The sequence below is a fragment of the Carassius auratus genome, chromosome 25 (genome assembly GCF_003368295.1).
Source record: "Carassius auratus strain Wakin chromosome 25, ASM336829v1, whole genome shotgun sequence".
In the NCBI taxonomy this organism is placed as follows: domain Eukaryota; kingdom Metazoa; phylum Chordata; class Actinopteri; order Cypriniformes; family Cyprinidae; genus Carassius; species Carassius auratus.
In genome coordinates this window covers 5,798,315-5,817,702 of record NC_039267.1, presented here as the reverse complement: position 1 = coordinate 5,817,702, position 19,388 = coordinate 5,798,315, and the positions used below count along the sequence as shown (strand labels likewise).

The 19,388-nt window shown below is 35.8% G+C and overlaps 1 protein-coding gene across 2 annotated transcripts in view; it reads right to left on the bottom strand.

Moving 5' to 3' along the window:
* Positions 1-5,876: 5,876 nt before the first annotated feature.
* Positions 5,877-19,388, bottom strand: part of LOC113043102 (TBC1 domain family member 10A-like) — a 34,309-nt gene continuing 20,797 nt past the window's right edge. The window contains exons 12-15 of one of the 2 annotated variants that reach the window (XM_026202254.1): positions 18,849-19,024; positions 18,571-18,680; positions 13,207-13,401; positions 5,877-6,228 (exon numbers count right to left, since the gene is read on the bottom strand). In XM_026202254.1, coding sequence (XP_026058039.1) covers positions 6,150-6,228; positions 13,207-13,401; positions 18,571-18,680; positions 18,849-19,024 — 560 coding nt within the window. In that variant the 3' untranslated portion in view covers positions 5,877-6,149. Of the gene's footprint in view, positions 6,229-10,265; positions 11,063-13,206; positions 13,402-18,570; positions 18,681-18,848; positions 19,025-19,388 lie in introns of those variants that run through there. The other variant, XM_026202255.1, reaches the window with a different exon arrangement.

Sequence of the window (19,388 nt, the reverse complement as noted above, 5' to 3'; positions counted from 1 at the left end):
CTCGGGCTGAAGATGCATGAGTGGGACAAAATGAACGCGCCGGATGCTCATTTTAACACTCAAACATCCCATAATCTGAATCTCAGGAAGCAGATGGCTTTTCGCCCTTTCCTGTAGAATGGTTCCCAAATGCATTGACGAAATGAGAGGAACAGAAATGAAGCAGGAGTGTGTGTGTGCAAGTTATTCAGAAAGTGAAAACCAGAAAGTCGGTCTCTTGTTACACCTAGTTTTCCCTTCTTTTATTCCAAGAAACCTGCAGAATCACAAGGTCATTTAGGAGAAAAGAAACTGTCAAACAACAGATTGTTTTCTTTGTTGTAATGCGTTTAAATGTTCAAATGCCTTTTATGTTTATATTTTGTATCCCAAATCCACTTTTCTATCATAAATACATTTATTTACATTTAAAACTGATAAACAGTGAAATAGATGGATTATAACTTTACATTACATATCTATAACTGTCTCATAACAATTTTGCCACTATTTTGTTTTTAAGAGAGAGAGAGAAAAAAACTTGTAAAAAAATACTAAAGATAAAGATGGATATTACTTGTAAACAGTATTTTTATTGTATGTCATTTTCAATCAAGCTGTAATTTGATCAAAATTATGCAAAACACAATTGTAATTGACTGTATTCAGAATACATGAAATATTAGCCGTGAAATGGAAGTCATCATGGTTGTATAATTATTGGGTAAACTTCTGTTCTTTCTTTTTTTTTCTTCTTTTTTTTTTTGCATTCTCACTTGCTTCAATAGCAATAGGAGAAATTACTTTCTATTAGTTTCCAAAAGAGCAAAATATATGGGGAGATGGTCTATGAAATGGGTCCATTAGCTTTAGCAAGACAAAATGAGTCACTTATTTTATTGTAATAATGCTGGAAATGGCACTGTGTAACTTGAAAACAGAGGAAGGTAAGACTCAATGAAACACTGCCAAAGCCTAAGAGATGGCCTTCCTTCAGGGGGCGGAGCTCTGAGTAAGAAGTGGTCAATAATTAAGCCCCATAGCTTTTAAACACGACCCAGGCAGATGTTAACGTGTTTCTAACGCCACTTCTGAGAACAGCAGGGAGACAAATTACATCCTGGCCTATGATGTCCTTTTAGGACAGATCCGAGACCAGCTTTCAACTGTCCCGACCCAAACCAGTACATGAAAACTGCCATTTGACGTAATAAAAGCACGTACTGTATAAACACAACATAGCGTGTTTGCCTGAAGGTATCTGCTTTAAACAGGTCGAATATATACACTTCAAATCCCGTTAGGCCTTCGGGTGTAAAACCAAATGACCTGGAAACCTCGGGAAACTGGATCATATTGGTATGAGTCAGAATTAAAGGGATATTCCACCCAAAAATGAAACTTTGCCATTATTTACTCACGCTCATATCATTCCAAACCTGATTGAGTTTCTTTCTTATATAGAACAGAAAGTAAAGAAGATATTTTGAAGAAAGTTGGGAACCAAACGGTTTATAATTCCACAGACTTCCAGAAAATATTATGAAAGTCAATGGAATCTGAAACCATTCTGTTACAAATATTGTATGAATTTCAGATCCCACTCACTTCCATAATATTTTTTGTCTATACTATGTTGGTAACTGAATGGTGTTGGGTCCCATTAACTTAAAAAATAAAACACTTAAAATAAGAGAACTCAGGATAGATATCACTTTTTGAAACGTTTTTTGGGTCTTCCACAGTATGGACAAAAAAAATACTACGGAAGTCAGTGGGATTTAAAACTTTGGTTACCAACATTCTTTAAAATATCTTCCTTGTTTTCCACAGATTTGGGGGTAAATTATCTGTTTAAACTCACTGTAAATTATTTTTCTGGTGGCTTTCATTTTCATTTAAGCAAACCAAGATACAAGATCAAACCATGGACCAAAGCAGATTTTAGTTTTCCCACACATTGTCATTAGAAAACAATATCTTTAATGGGTTTCTCGTGATGAAATGTAAATACTGCGTCACATTAACAAGTGCATTAGAGAGAGGAGGAAGGGGATGTTTCTCAAATACAAACAAAGCTGACCTCTGTGCACAGGCAGGTTTTCCTTCCAGCTTTGATCCTGAACTAGGATCATGGAGGTTCACTCAAAGCATTCCTAGACTTAATAGGTCACTACACTAATAGATTATGTGGAGATGGGTTGACACAGGTATGCAGGATCATTCTGGGACGGTGACACACTCAGAGGGGCCTCTTACACCTGCAGTGTGTATAGATCGAATTTCTTATTACAGCAAATGTATTCCTACATTCTTGAAAAAAACCTTTTCCTCATACATATTAATAAGAGGTGTGCGCTATACTGATATGCATGATTGACCGCTGGAAATGTGTTAACACAGAGATTTTTGATCATCTCGATCACGGTTACACGCTAATATGACGTTGTTATGCTATGAAAACGTATCATTTGCACGTGTATTTAAGCATTATGGTTTAAAAACAACTGATTTTAAGCAGTTGAAATGCAATCTGCAGCAAAAGAGAACTCTTTTTGCTGTATGTGGGCACACTGAGAGACTGTTTGTGAGTGCTATCAGAGATGTGCGTGCACATAAAAACATTGCTTATAGAGCTTGGGAGTATTAAACAGAGTAATTTTCGCTGCTTTATAGGCTTTAAATGGTTAAATACACAAGTTTGTGTGTCAAAATGCCTGTTAATGCCAAGTATCCTCTTGACAGTAACAGTATACTGGATCCGGGTAGCTCTTAAAGTGACAGCAGTCTAATATTCCTGCTATCTGTCATTCTTGTTAATCAAACAACAAAAGAGAAAACCTTTTACTGCTCTTTTGTAAATTAAATAAGAAAAATACATAATTTACAGAGTGAAGAATATGCAATGTTTTACACATTTGATTACTTTATCCAATGTATGTAGCATTTATTTATTGGTTCTACTGTAGTAGTTTTTTTTTTTTTTTTTCATAACTTGTAAGCTATTCTTATTTAATGGCTGTTTTTAATTTTTTGGCTAGTTTTTTTGTGATTTTAACACTGATGATAAGAACTGTGACATTTCTATGGTATCATAAAATATGGTAACAAAGACCTTATTTAAAGCACAAATACATTTATAATTACAAAAGACTTCCATTTCAAATAAATGCTGTTCTTTTCGATTTTCTATTCATTAAAGAATCCTGAAAACATTTTTTTTCCTTGAGTACTACCAATTATAACTGATCAATCAGTCATTTGCAGTGATTCATTGAATTATAGTTATTTCCCTAATTAACTATAAGAATACCATTTGTCTTTTATCCAGATTAGTTTTTTCATCAGATCAAGGTTTGTAATGAGATTCATCTAAGAGCTGACTGAGCTTGGTAAATGCTTAGAAGTCTTTATTGAGGAATTTTCAAAAATCATTATGATGAAAATTAATTGGAAAAAATACTTCTAGAATCAACACAGCTTAAAAAAAAAAGTGTCCAGTTACACCCTAGCAATCCCACAGCAGGCATCCACACCATCCTAACAACCTCCTAAAACACAGCAGGAACCACCTAGCAGTCACTTACAACCTCACAAACACTTAACTCAGAACACCCTAGCAACCATCCAGAACACTATAATCACACAACAGTACATTAGAAACTCCCACAACACCTCAGCAACTGCAGAGCGATCACCTGGAAACCACCTACAACTTCTTCAGAAAATCTGGTCTACACTGAAAAATATTTGGCCTAAATTATTTTTACTCTTTAAAGGTACAGGTTGTAGGACCTGCCACTAGAGGGCGCACTACCGAAAACAATAACAATCACATGGTTTGATGACGCTGAAGAGGAGCGGGGAATGATGGGATTTGTTGTCTTCTACCCAACCGCTGACGACCATCAATCAGATGGAAAGATAAATCATGGATTTAATGAGAGTTCAACGATTTGCGCGAGTAGATTACAAAGTCAATGCGAAGATGCGATTAGACTATGGATCAGACGTTTGCCGTATATGCCCCATAATACTAATCTTGTTGATCGTCATAATAGCATACATTTTCTGTAAAGATACGAATCAAAACAACTCACCTGTCGAGTAAAATACAAGCGAGATCGGCATCTCTTTCTAGTTGAAGTTTGTTGCGAAGCTACTTCCGCATTTGTCCACGACACTGTTGTCATGTGGTTTCTATGTCAGTAAAGGCGGTAACAAAGGGTAACTAATGTCATTGACAGGTGACTGCACTGCCCCGTGTCACTGTTTAAAATGGAAATAGAGAATAGAGATATTGTTAGTAATCAGCTACACAAAATATATAAAACTAGCCTAGTGGTTTTTGGATATTTTACTGCAAATATCTTACAAATTGTACCTTTAATTGCAAGGACATTCCAAAAATAACTACCGGTATAAAAAATAGCAAGTAAACTTCAATTAAATATGAGATTTTGAAGAAAGACTTAAATAGTATTTTTTTAAACGTACTCTAATAATATTTATTTACAACTGTGAACAATATTTTAACAGTTTAACTCTTAGTTTTTAGTTTTAATTTGTAGCAACACTGTGTACAGTATGTTGTAGTACACTAAAAAAACAACAACAAAGAAACCATTTTAGCTAGTATTTAGGGATTAATATTCAGTTTAACGGTAATTTAATCCATTAAAGTCGTTTTGGATGGGTGAATTGAGCTACTGGCTCTTCTCCAAACCTTAAACTGCATTGAGGTGAAGTGAGCCGGTGAAAGTGTGAGTTCTGTGTGGCTAAATCGAAAAAGACTGATGATAAGACTAACTTAAAGTAATCAATCAGCTTTTCACACGACCTGTGAGTGAATGGAGCCCTTCCTACGCTGGTCTCCATGTTGACTTAGCAGGCAGACACGTTGGGAACGGCACACAATTATGAATTTGCCTTGCAATTGATGTCAAACAGTGTGTGGATGCAGAGCCGCTTGAGAACTGAATCTATATGCTGACTAGCAAACATAAAAAGGCCTTCGAGGGGTATGAAGTGAAACAGGAGATAAAAAGATATGAGAGAAAAACAAAAACCGGCTCCTCCACTGTTTCATGACATCAGTGCAGGACTCGCTCGCGTGTGGCTCTACTCATCTGAAACCTACACCTTAGATAATTACAGGGCTGTGACAGTCAGACGCTTTATGACACACCCTCGCATACGCATACACACTTGCTCACGCTTAAAAAAAAAAAAAAAAAAAAAAGTTGTTGTTGTCTGTATTTTCATGTATTCATGGACAACTGCCAACTTTTGACTGGACGATGTTGTGAAGCCACAGTAGAGAGGCCTGTGGGATACAATTGATCCACACTGCTCATGTAATCACAAGGCTGAGTATTAAAACTGTAAATTATTTTGACATTTTACACATGAAAACAAAACATTTAACAGTAGAAGTACAGCAGGGCCTTAAAGTAGCTAATTAACTCTTGGAGAGAGAAAAAAAATGTGTTTTTGTGTGATAACTGAAATAATTTCTTGTTGTAGTGTAGTCTGGTTAAGCTCAGACACAATTTAAATTAGCAAAAATTACATAATCAGCATAATTTGCAATTAAAAGTAATCCTAACAGGATGGAAAAAGAGCTAGGAAGTTAACTTTTGCGTAATTGTTTTAAATTAGGTTGTATTTATTTGCAGGTTTCTGCCATTTTATGTGCAAGATATAATGTTTTAACAAGTCTATTTTATTTATTAACAATCTTTGTGTAGTTGTTTTCCAAAAATGAAAATGAATTGCTAATTAAACTCCAATTATCTCCAGAAAACAACTTTTGGTTGAAACGAGAGATGATAGATAGATAGATATACTGTAGACGGTAGACAGATCTTTAAAAAGTAAAGACAAGAAGCCATAAGTTCATTATGAATTATTTTATGAAATCTTTTATTAAATGAATATAAAAGCTACATTAAAATACGGACATTCCCTAAATAATCGATTGAGGTTTTGAGAATCCTACATTCATACATTAACATGACTTCTGTAAAGTTGGTAGTGCGTATCAGCACGTGGTCAGAGACAGTGGAGGAGGAGTCAGGCAGGCCCTGTTTAATTGTCAAAATGACGGTGTTTCATTGAGCAGTTATGAAGTGAGCACACTTTGTTCCATGACCAGTTCCTCGAGGGGCTCAAATTAGCTGGGATTCTCTCACTTGACATGCTGTCATTGGGCAGATGATGAAGTTTGTCCCGTTCAGCGCCACATGCCTTTGTTTACAAACACAGAGAGGTAGTTATTCAGGGTGTGCATTGAAATGACTTTCAGAACAATAATGGCAGGGACAGTCCCATGATCACAATGATAATGGCATTGTACTGTACCAGCCCAGGTCATGGTTCACTTACGAAATCGAACTTGTGACCTGTTTGACTATACAACGTTTACATTTTTTTTAAATACATGCTTCAATGAATTGCATAACTAACATAACAACTAGCATAGTTTCAAAACAACACGGGCCATAATGCATATCCTGTGTATGTAGCCTTATGTGAACCACTAAATTAAACTTAGCCACAAAAACAACCCGCTGTAAAAACTGTTCTTATGGACCCTGCAGCTTGTGCTATACAAAACTGAGCGCTAACAGCATGAAGTGTTCCCAGCTAAAGGCACCTCAGGCAACAAGAGCACTCTCGTCCTTTATTGCCTCGCTCTAGTCTCTCAGGAGCGCTCGAAATATCACTTTGCCCTGCTGTGCCATTCACTTTGGTCTTTGCTGAACATCATCTTGCTCTCAAAATCACTTAAAAAATAATTATGCTCAATGAACCTACTTTGACTTAAAATATATCCATTAAATGAAGGCTACAACAAAAATCTAATGGAATCAAATATTTGAATGGATTTGATCTAGTTTTGTATGAACTGAAATGTATTAAGTTAGGACTGACATTAGGGTTACATGATACAACAACATACTATTAATATACATGTGTCTGTCTTTTTTAGTTCATATAAATATATTATGCAAAAAGTTCTATCTGAAGAGCATCACAAATCCATCAGCTGGAGCTATGAATAGGGCTGATCTGCTTCCACATTACTAGGTCCATACAACACAAGCCCATTGGTGGCAAAATGGCATGCTAAGCATGGCTTCAGATTAAAAACACTTCATCACAATGAGTCTATCTCAAGCTCCACAGCCTGAGACCTCTGTAGTCCATCATATGATGGGAGTATGAAGCCTGCGTGTCCGTAAGGAGCAGCTGCTTCCCGCTCCAAACACTCTGGGGTCTACGGCAATTGTGTTTAAGCAGATTATCCTGCAGAGTTTAGCCATGCTGGATTTAGCTGTTTGTTGGCACTGTGTGGTGCAGAGGCCCAGCGAGAGCCATTGAGACAGAGCGGCCTGGTGGACAATGGAGATGAGGAACAGCCAGACCCAGGGGAAGACAGCAGGTATGGACTGTCTGGAAACCTAGACACTAAACACCAGTAATAATAAGTGACAGATCCCTCTATTTGCAGCCAGGGTGGTATATACTCCAAAATAATGAAACCTTACATTGAGAATGACAGACAGAATGAGATCGGAGAGACATTAAATGGATAGTCCATTCAAAAATCACTGTTTTCTGTGGAATACAAAAGACATTTTAAAGAATGTTGGCAACCAAATGATTTTGAGTCCCACTGACTTCTATATGGACAAAAAATACTATGGAAGAAAATGGGACCTGAAACTGTTTGGTTACCAACATTCTTCAAAATATCTTCTTTTGTGCTTCACAGAAGAAAGAAAAACACACAGGTTTGGAATGACATTATGAGTAAATGATGACAGAGATGACATTCTTTGATGGACTATCCATTTAAATCACATTCAAACTTGACACACCAGATTTGACGTCAGTGACACCAAACACCACTGGTTCTTGAGTACAAGTTTGCATATGCAAAATACTTCTCCTATATTCCCCACGCAAATCTACTCACCTTAGCTTAAGAAGACCTAAAATGTAATGCATCAGTTATTAAAATTTTTTTTGGTGCTTTTTGTCATTTATATCTAACCCAATGTATATCCATTTTCATGTAGAGTAATCCAACATTTCAACACGTATTAATATCTATAATAATATAATAATATCATCATATTAATTACATTTTCTGGACTTTTAATTGTTAAATTAAATGTATTATTGAAATCATGAAACTTACAATTCAACAGCAATTTATTAAATCTTGAACAAAAGTTACATTTTTAGAGCCCTATGAAATTCATTTAATTAGACTTTTTCCCCTAGTAATAAAATTAATTCATAAAAGACTAATTAAATCTTTCTTGCAATCCAATAAAAATAAAACCCTCTAAATTGTTTTGGCAAAGTAAAATTGTCTGATTATTAAGATTAAGACCTATATTCTACTGCACAAATGTCATATATTTCTGTCACAATTTCTTCAACTTTAACCGGCCTTTTATTTTGACGTGTTGCCATGAAGAGATTTGTTTGTGTGTATATGATATGACACCAGTTTTGCTAAAATGAAAGAGTCAAATGCTCATGAAGTGACTCAAGAGTAGCTCTGGGGATGTTGTTCATGTATTTATGTCTTCATTTAGTAAGGAGGCATATGCTGAAAACACTGCGAGCATCAAAGTATAAATTAAAACATAATAATACATTTTTCCCCTCAATATACTTGTTTGTGAAATGTATCTCCGTGCATATTCTGTGCACTAATTATGTTTACTATAGTATTGTGATGTCAAACTCTATTGAAATCAAAGTGTCCAATCTCCTGTGCATTTCAAGTTATTGCCTACTGTATGTAGATCGCTTTAAATCAGTCGAGAAGTTCATTTAAAGATCTGCATTGGAAGAGAGCTAAAGCATTACTCACCTCTACCTAAGTTATATTTACAACAACCGAGTGACCATGCAATTTAAAAACGTTGCACGGACTCGGGTTTCTAGATGGCTGAAAACATTCCCTAATGACCCAGTCTGCTGGAGCAGACGCAGTCTTCTAAACAGCAGGGTGATGCTGGGAAATCAGGAGCTACGCCATGAATAAGTAACGCCACTCCGGCTAAGTGTTGTTAATCATGGGAGTTCATAATGCACGTATTTCCCTTGGGATTTGATCCCACCAGATCTTTCCGCGGTATTGTTTATGTAACATCTAGAGCGCAGCCACCAACACGGTCACCTGAATCTGAATGTGATCAGATAAGATCAGCAGTTCCTTGATCAGCTTTCCTACTTTCGTTCAGTGTTGTTGCACAACCATCACACCCGACTGAACGACAATGGCTATCGCTCCCCTATCCAACAGCCCGACACGAACCTACACGCATAGATGATTGTGTGTTGTATTTCAAACCATGTATTCCATCACAGCATTGGCAGGGTTGCCAGATATGCTGTAATATTTTCCCCTGGGAGCCCCTGGAAACCAGATACAGAAGAGGAAGATCACACGCTGGGCATGGGATCACATGTCTCCGCTGCTCGTAAGGAGTGTGACGCACACATGGCATACAGGGACAGAGCTTTTTCCCATAGCCTCCCACACTCTGGCTCTTTTCAGAGGTGGGACGTCTGGTAATCACATGATTAGGAAAAGAACCACACCACAGATTCAGCCAGGTTTGTGAAGATGGCATGGAGTGGTGGGAAGAAAAACAAAAACGAATACAAATGATTCCACTGGAATAACTGTTAATTTCAAAGAAGGAAAAAAGTTAAAAGTAGATTTAACTACTCATACAGGAATCATTCAAATATTAAAGTGTGTATAAAATATGGAGGTTTTAAAATATAAATACTAATATACTATAAATATACTAATATACTTGCGAAATATATATTTGTTGTCTTTTGTTGGTTAGTGCGGGTTTTATTATGTACATTGCTAACATCTGGTAAAAGTATATGCATATGTGAATGAATTCTCGAGCTGTGTGGAGCACATCTGTTTAAGGAAATCCTCTTATGGCCAACAATGATATATAAAAAAAGAAGTGTAAACATTTAAATATAAAATACATTGTATATGCTATAATTTAAAATAGAATAAAATAAAAATAGAAAGAGTATAAATAAGAACAAAAATAAAATAACAAAATGTCTTAAGACAAACACCAAATAAAATGTTTAAAACAAACCAATAAGAAACAAAACAAAAAACAAAACAAAACACCAATGAAAAAGCAAAACAAAGCAAAAACTATTTAAAATATTTATAAAAAGCTTTAAAGAACTGCACAAAAACCCCCAAAAAAGAATAGGAAAACAAAACTGAGATACAAGCAAAACAAACAAACACAACCAAGTGAGACAAAAATTGTCTGCTGTTATTGGAATTTTAGACTAAATTTCCTTATCGTTTCATTGTTTGCATTCTATGTGCGACAAGGAACTTTTTTATAAAACAAGAAACCTGTTGGAAGAAAGGTTTGTCAGTTAGCCTGCATAAAAGTTTTTATTTTTCCACCTGATTCTCTATGCATGATAATGAAGAAAAATGCAGTTAGACCACTTTTATACATCGAGGAAACAATTAAGATGTTCCTCGCATGGATTCTGCTTTTTGAACTTTATTTTGAACTCCTTATTAACTACATTATTGGTTCACGTGAGGATTTAAATTCTCAGAAGGTGATACAGAAACTAAAGGAACAATATGTTTGTTAAACACACACAAACACACACACACACACACACATGCATGGAGACACACATAAGAGAATGACCTTCGCAACAACCTTACAGTCCCAGTCAAGGAAAGTTTCACGCTCCCCCTGACATCATTACAAGTGCTACAAAGGACAGTGCAAAGGCACCAGGAAGGTGGATGTTAAAAGTTTAAAGGCCAGATGCTTGTTTTCATAGCTGGTGTGAGTCATCTGCTCCTGTGTCAGCTCCTTCCATAGAAGGGGGCAAGTGGAAATGGCAGGACGTTGGCCCCTGGGGGCCCGAGGGTTTAAATACAGCCTGCTGATATAACTGACCGGAGATCAACGCTTCTGCTTCAGTTTTCCGCCACACCTACTGCTTTTCCACCTGATCCCAGAGGGTAAAGATGCTGGATGTAAAACGGTGACACGGTCAGGGCTCAAAAAAGGGATGCAGGCATAATTTATTTTTAACCTCATAATGCTCATAAGCTATCTTTATGTTCCTTTTTTTCCAGTGACATAGACGACTCAGGCCTGCTTAATATGTGAACATTACAATTCCAATAAAGATAAAGCCATCATTGTTCATATTACAGCCAATAACAAATAAATTGTAGATCTTAAAATGTAGACTTGTCTAAATAAATTACAAGAAAAACACTACAAAAATCATGTTGCAAGTTAATAAGGCATACAATATAATATACAATATATAATATATTAAGATGTACAATATGAAAAATACATATTCATTTTAAAATTTGCTAAAGATTACATTTGCAGCCAATTTAAATGATGAGTGTTTTTAAAGATTAACTTCAGGTGAGTGTTCGAAGACAATTAAATAGAATTTATTGGCTGATATATATGCAAATTTAAACAATTTTATTGATATTGATATAGTGTGTATCTGTAAATATATATGATTTTTAACTTTTACTTTGCCAAATATACTTACAAGTCGTGACAATTTATTTAATTTCATATTATTTCTCTGTCATATTATTTAATCTTTAAATAAAAAAAGAAATGCCAACTGGGAAGAAAAATACCAGTTATATTTAGCATTATTTAGACACTATTATAGTATTAATTAAAAATTGGAATTAGTTTTCAAATAAATTTTAGTTTTGATAATGTGCTTTACGCAAAAAAACTAGAATGGGGTGATATAATAAATACCTTTGAATACGATACGTTTTTGACTTACATCTTGCAAAATAAATGTACAAGCCCCGACAACTGCTTTATTTTGACAAAAATGTTGTCCTCCTCGCTGAGATCAAAACAATTCACAGGTACGCTACTCAAAAGAGGTGAAAAAAGCTCCTAAGACTCCCATTTACCTCATTAAAATTTCACCATTCATGGTTCCCTGTGCTTTCATTTAAATCCTTATCCGCTGTAGAGAATCCATACGGTCGCATTAATCACTTTGAATGTGATGAATTGGGTCCAGATTAAAGCTGCAGTAAAATAACTTTCGACGCTCTAGCAGTTAATAAACAGAACTGCTTGCGTCTTGCGGAAGAACATTGTAGCCGGAACTACTTCTCTCTGTTTATGTCTATGAAGAATCACAAAGGTACTGGGTTACTCCAGCACGGTACCCCCAAAACAATCTAAAATAGTCCGAATATAAACACTTATTATAGGTGCACCCTAGTGATTCAGGACAGGCTAAAAACACGGTTTGGAAAATTGTTTCATGGTGTACTCACTTATTATATACTTTTTGAAAATTTTGAACAAATAAAAAAAGTTACGGACCGCAGCTCTGATTGGTTGTTTCTTACCGGGAGCGGTCCGTAACTGCAAATGGCAATAGGACCACTGGGAGGAGCCAGAGGAGCTTGATTTGTTTCACAGATTATCTGTCTCATATTCTACTGTCAGGACATAATGACAGGTTTAACAAATATGTAAAAAATACATTTTTACAAAAGTTAACTACTTCAGCTTTAAAGCATCATTATAACTAACTCTTCAACTAATTATATCCCTCTTCAACGAATACAAAAACCTGCCAAACCAAAGCAACGTGGCAACCTGTCAGTTTAATCCCATCCCAAAGCAGAGAGAATGTTAAAACACATTACCGTATTTTCAGGACAATAAGTAGCACTATTTTTCATAGTTTGGCTGGTCCTGCGACTTATAGTCATGTGTGACTTATTTATCAAAATTAATTTCACATGAACCAAGAGATATGAACCAAGAGAAAACATTACCGTCTACAGCCGCGAGAGGGCGCTCTATGCTGCTCAGTGCTCCTGTAGTCTACACTGAAAACATAGAGCGCCCTCTCATGGCTGTAGACGGTAATGTTTTCTCTTGGTTCTAAATAAATGCGACTTATAGTCCAGTGCAACTTATATTATGTTTTTTTTTCCTCGTCAAGGCGTATTTTTGGACTGATGCGACTTATACTTAGGTGCGAGTTATAGTCCGAAAAAATACAGTAATTAATGTCAGCATTGGCAAACAAATGTTTATGATGGAGGAATACCTTCCCAAGATTTATTCATCTTGAAAGTAAATGATTCATTACCTGCTTTGGGTTTCTTGACATTCATCATTGTTGCTGCTCTCCAGCCGCACAAACGTTTGAGCTGCTGTCTGTTGAGATCTAGAGCTACGATTCTTCAGCAGGAGGGATCTTCCTTGTCCGGACTGACCTCGGCTCCTTCTGCGAGCCACTTTACCAACGGGCCCTGACTTCACACGCCAGGCCGAACAGCTGGAGCTGTGAAGAGACACAAATCAGTACTCAAAACTTACTCAGGGGCACACAGTGATCCCAGAAAGTACTTGGACTCTTGGCCATTCACAAATAACACATTTTTACATTTCACTGCCCTGTTGTTCCATTGTTTTTCTATGTAAACACATGCTAGATGGACATGTTTGAGGAAAGATACATATTTGCAACCACATAAAGGTGAGTAAATTACACATTTTTTAATAAATAAATGTCAATGCATCAACTTTGTGGCATCTACAAACAAATAATGGGACAGTTTATCAGAACCAACATCACACTGAGAACTTTTTCTACTTCCTTTTGCTTCTTATGGGATAATTTTTACACTGAAGCAACAGGACATCATACATACACTGATTTATCTGAACATCAGAGGAAGCAGCTGTAGTCCTGATATACCCTGTTTACTGTATTCACCCAAACACACACCCTAATTCATAAATACTCACTGCATCGCAAAACACATGTAAACAGAGACACAATCGTCAACAATGAGTAACAATTGACCCGACAGAATCCAACACATTAGAATGTCTATTGACCTAAAACTAGTCCTGGCCACATTCAACCAACATTTTTTTTTTCTATTTCCAAGCACTAAATTGTGGTAATATTTTTTCTTTAAAAATATTATTTAAAATATCAATATTAAAATTAAATAGTTTTTTTGGAGGTAAATATAACTAAACACCATAATCCCAATTTATATCAAATTATAAATAATAATAATAATAATAATAATAATAATAATAATAATAATAATAATAATAATAATAATAATAATAATAATAATAATAAAATAGAATGTTTCATGTAATATAATAAAAAATGAACAAGAGGGTGGCTAACTGCACACTGATCAACTCATGACTGGAAAAGTCTACAAAAACATTATTTTATAAACTGCATAGTGCACAAAATGCATGTGAATTAAAACTGATGGACACAAACAAGTATGCAAATGTTTCAGCAAATTGCTATCTTCAGCTAATTAAACAAATTTACCTGGGAAAGAGAAAGGCAATTCAACTTATTTTCATAAGTATATTTACTTTGAGTTGCAAAGTGAACTGGTAAATATTTTCTTGTTTTAAGCATAAACATTTCTAAAATGCTAAAAAAGAAAAACGTTCATTAAATATTTATGATTATAAAAAATAACAAAACACTTTTGTGAACTAGTCCTAGGCTTTAAACTCAAAATCAATAAAGTATAATTCTTTAGACTGTATAGGTCAATAATTATCAAATGGTTAGCGATAACGAGGTCATTTAGAAAAGGGGCGTAGGCAAATATATACACAAAAACATATAAAATCTAAACGAAAACTCAAAACTTTATGGAACTTAGTGAAAATGTAACAGATGACTCTTGACAAGCATGCAAAGTTTTAATGCAGATTGGACAATAGGTGGTGTTATAACAGTTAAAAAGGCCTCAAAAAAAAATATTTCTATAGAAAATTATCTCAAATTGCAGGACATGTTTATAAATAAAGACCACAAACATTAGATCCTCATATCATATGATAGATATCCTCATTCTGAACAACTTTGCCTCTTGGACCAATGCTGTCAATCAAACTGTTCATTCAATATTTAAGATTATTTTAAACAGCTACTTTTGTGAACTAGTCCTAGCTTTTAAACTCAGAACCAATAAAATCACTGCAGTACAATTCTTTAGACTCTTTAGGTCAATAATGATCACAAAAATATTGAACATTTGCATTTAAACAGTTATAACAGGGCATTTTATAATATGGCCTTGATATAGTGCACCCCAAACCCTATAAATCCTAAAAGAAAGCTCAAGACTTCATGAAAGGGGAGCATGTGTCATATGATTGTAGACAAGCAGGCAAAATGCAAGATTTATGTGGCTCAGACATTAGTTGCCTCTATAACGTTGAAAAACAGTAAATTTAAACAGCAAATCCCAGGAATTGCTATTTGAACCACTAGATGTCAGCTGAAAAAAACCATTAATAGGCTCATTCTGCTCACTAATAAGGCTCTATTTACAGGTCTGCTATTTGTATTCATGTCTATAAATTATAAAGTCACTATAACACTCAATATCACATTTTGTCACTTTACCACTTCATTTACCTGGAGGAATCACATTATGCAATTATCCCACATTATGATAACAGTGAAACCAGAAAATTTTGTTACCTATAATTTACTTTAAATCTCTCCATCTTCAACAAAATGTGTTTGCAATGTGCAAGTATGCTTTCTTTGTATTAAGTATTATAATTAAGCCCTTTCATTTTTGGTTGAGTATGTGTGTGTTGCAATCCAGGGGCATAGTTTTGGTTTGAACATTGGTGGGGGTTGAAGTGTGAACTATTTTAGTAGAGTCCTGGGTCATGCTCACTCAAAGTCTATTCATCAGTCTTTTTATTTATTTGCCTTTTTTAGATACTGTTTGACTTTGTCAATTGCATTTAAAGTTGCGGTTTCTCTAAATAATTCAAATAGATAACATTTTTGACCATCAGCTTTTTGATAGGAATGACTAGTGCAAATGACTCGTGCTTGAACACAAGCTCTCAAAATAAAATGTGATGACGTGCATGTGAACTTGAAATTCCTGCACAAAGATAATCAGATACACGCACATGCAAACAGATGAGTAGACACGCAAAACTCTCTCAACTAGCCAGAAGCATTTTCTCAGACAGTTAAAGCTCCAGAACAAGATTCATTCTTGCTCAGACAAAAGTACAAAGCCATAAATTGTGTCACTTTGTGAGAAAGAAAAACAAAAACGCAAGCACCTGATTAGTGACATCCTCCTGTATTTAACTCCACTAAAGCAATAGTTTGCACAAAAATAAAAACTCTTTTATTATGTGTTCATCATTTACTGCCTCAGCTTGTTCCAAACACGTATTACTTTATTTCTTCTGTGTAAAACAAAAGAAGATATTTAAAAGAATGCGTGGGCTGCTCTTTTACATGCAATTACAATGAATGCGGACTAGAGCTGTAAGGATTGTGCAAACCATTCACAAACTGGGCATCTGTAAATCACTCAAAAACTCACTATAAGCTAATGGACCCCCCCCCCCCTTTTTATGATTATTACTTGAATAATTTTCTTACATTTAATATAAGTATTATTAAAATAAAAATTAAATAATAGAAAAGCAAATACAAAACAGCAATCTGCATAGTAATTTGGACTGTACGATAAATTGCAAATTAATCGATATTTAATGCACATCTTGTCAGTAAACCTGGTTCTGTAATCAGCAGTAAATCTCTACACGTGCGTGATTTCACATGGAGCAACATTAACTACAGAGAGCAATTGTTCAATGCGCAAAATAAGACTGGTTTGGCGCAGCTTGTCAGTGAACAATGGCTCTGTGTAGTTAATGCTGCTCCATGTGTATTTTAATTTATTTTTAAGTGGCACACTTGGTCCTCCATATTTATTTTGTTAGTGTTCCATAAAAAAGAAAGTCATAGGGATTTGGAACAATAGAGTAAATATTAAATCATGGAGTAAATAATTAACCTGTTAACTGTCAACCTGTCCGGTATATGGGACGCCTACGTTGACTATACTATATTACAATCAAATCTAATCTAATCTTGACAAACTATATATCGTTGGAAAGGTCTAAGACTCCCAAATATATATTTTACCAATATTTTTTGTTAAAAATTATGTAGGAAAAGTAATAGATTAATTTATGACAAGAGTGCACCCTCAGAAATCTACATTTACAAAAGGAGTTTTGACCTTTGTTTAAAAAAAAGACTTCCTCGTTGCCTTTTTCTCTATCACATTTTAGACATCATCAGAAGTTATATATCACTTGAAAACATAAAATCTCAAAATTCATCCTTTAAAACCCATTTTAAAATCAGACATTGCATTACCATGTAAATGGTACATCAAAATCATGTTACAAAATGTTTTCAGTCATGAATTATAAAAATTTAGGTTTGTATCATGCACATTCAAGTCTATTTTCAAAAACGTGAGTGACAGTTAACAGGTTAAAAAGTTTAATGGGATGCTTCCTAAAACTTGAGTGTATTATATTAACAGTTTATAAGTATTGCAGTCAATTGAATAATTGTACCAAATACCGTATTTTCCGGACTATAAGTCGCACTTTTTTTCATAGTTTGGCTGGTCCTGCGACTTATAGTCAGGTGCGACTTATTTATCAAAATTAATTTGACGTGAACCAAGAGAAATGAACTAAGAGAAAACATTAACAAACAGCGCCCTCTCGTGGCTGTAGACAGTAACGTTTTCTCTTGGTTCTAAATAAATGCGACTTATAGTCCAGTGCGACTTATATGGGTGTACTCACACTAGGCACGGTTGCCATGAACCGGGCCCGAGAACGATTGTCCCCCCTCCCCACTCCCCCTCTGGCCTGCACTCACATATAGGGTTTCAGCATTCGTGCCGGAGCACGCTTACGTCATTATGGTGCGACGGTTTCGGGATAAACAGGAAGAGCGGCGCTCTATGAACACAATGGAGTGCATTGATCTGTTTTCTTTGTGGATAATTTTGTGTTGTTTGGTCCACAGCCTGTTGTTAAACAGATGTGTCGCCTTAGTGGCGCGAACATTTTCACGTAATCGTGCTGCTCGTATGAGTATGTTTGCAAGGTACCAGCTGAAGTGCAGCAAGGACTTTGCAGTTTTTAGTTTTTTTATGCATTTTGCACCTCTGCCGTAGACCAAAGCGACCCTTTCCCTGCCATGTTGGTTTTGGAGCGTCGCAAAACCGTGATGCAAAGCGTCCTTTTCCGTGCCCCGGCACGGTTAGCGCTCACACTGCATGCGAACCGCGCCCGAGTCCAACTGAACAGTGCCCTGGCCCACCTCTTCCAAGCGGGCCAGGGCCGGCCAATCGAGCCGCGCCCAGGCACGATTCGGAGCACTCACACTAGTCAAACGAACCGCACTTTGGTGGTCAAACGCACTCGGGCACGGTTCAAACTGGAAGTGTGAGTACACCCTATATGTTTTTTTCCTCATCATGACATATTTTTGGACTGATGCGACTTATACTCAGGTGCGACTTATAGTCCGAAAAATACGGTAACTATATTTGAACACAAAATAGGACAGATTGTTTAGCCTCATTTCTTTATTTCTTTCACACACCTGTCTTCAGTGGCACCTCCATCTGAATCTTGAGAAGGGAGCTGCTCCTCCTTGGCCACATCCAGAGTGGAATTCTGGGAACTCCTGCTACTGCTCCTCCTGGTTCGACCCTGAATCACATACATTCATAGACTGATATGTTTAGGATAAATTGACAGCACAGCAAAAAATGTGTCATGATTTTTATTCTCTCTGATATCTGATATCGACAGTGGAGTAGCTGCTAACACATTGTCATTTTTCTATTCAAATGATGCTGGACATAAAATGAGATGCACCTGTGCCTGAGTGAAGGAGGTGGAGGTTCTGGTTTTGGGGAGGCGGCTGAGGGCAGGGCTCCTCTTGGCAGGAGAAGACCTGGCAGATGCACTGTGCTTGCCAGACTCCAAAATGTAACGCTGAGCCACTTTCAGCAGCCGCGTGAAAACATTCTTAGTGCTAGAACCTGGAGGAGCTGGAGAAACACAGATCACAAAAAAGGGAAGTATATGTCTATTAACAGTTATATGCACATAAACATCATAAATACATACAAATAAATAAACTAAATCTATATAAAATCAAATAAAGTATATATACAATATAAACACACACGTTTACAGTTTTTTTAGTTTATCAACTTATTTTATGCATGCATAATATATTAACAAATTACAATGTAATACATTTTTAGACAAATATTTTAAAACAAAAAAATAAGTTTGTGATTTATAGTAGCACCAAATGGAACATCAAAAATGTCTGAAATCTATCTATCTAAAGAATCCATCTATCTATCTCTAGTGACGCCGATAAATCAAATAGTGTTTTGAAACTGG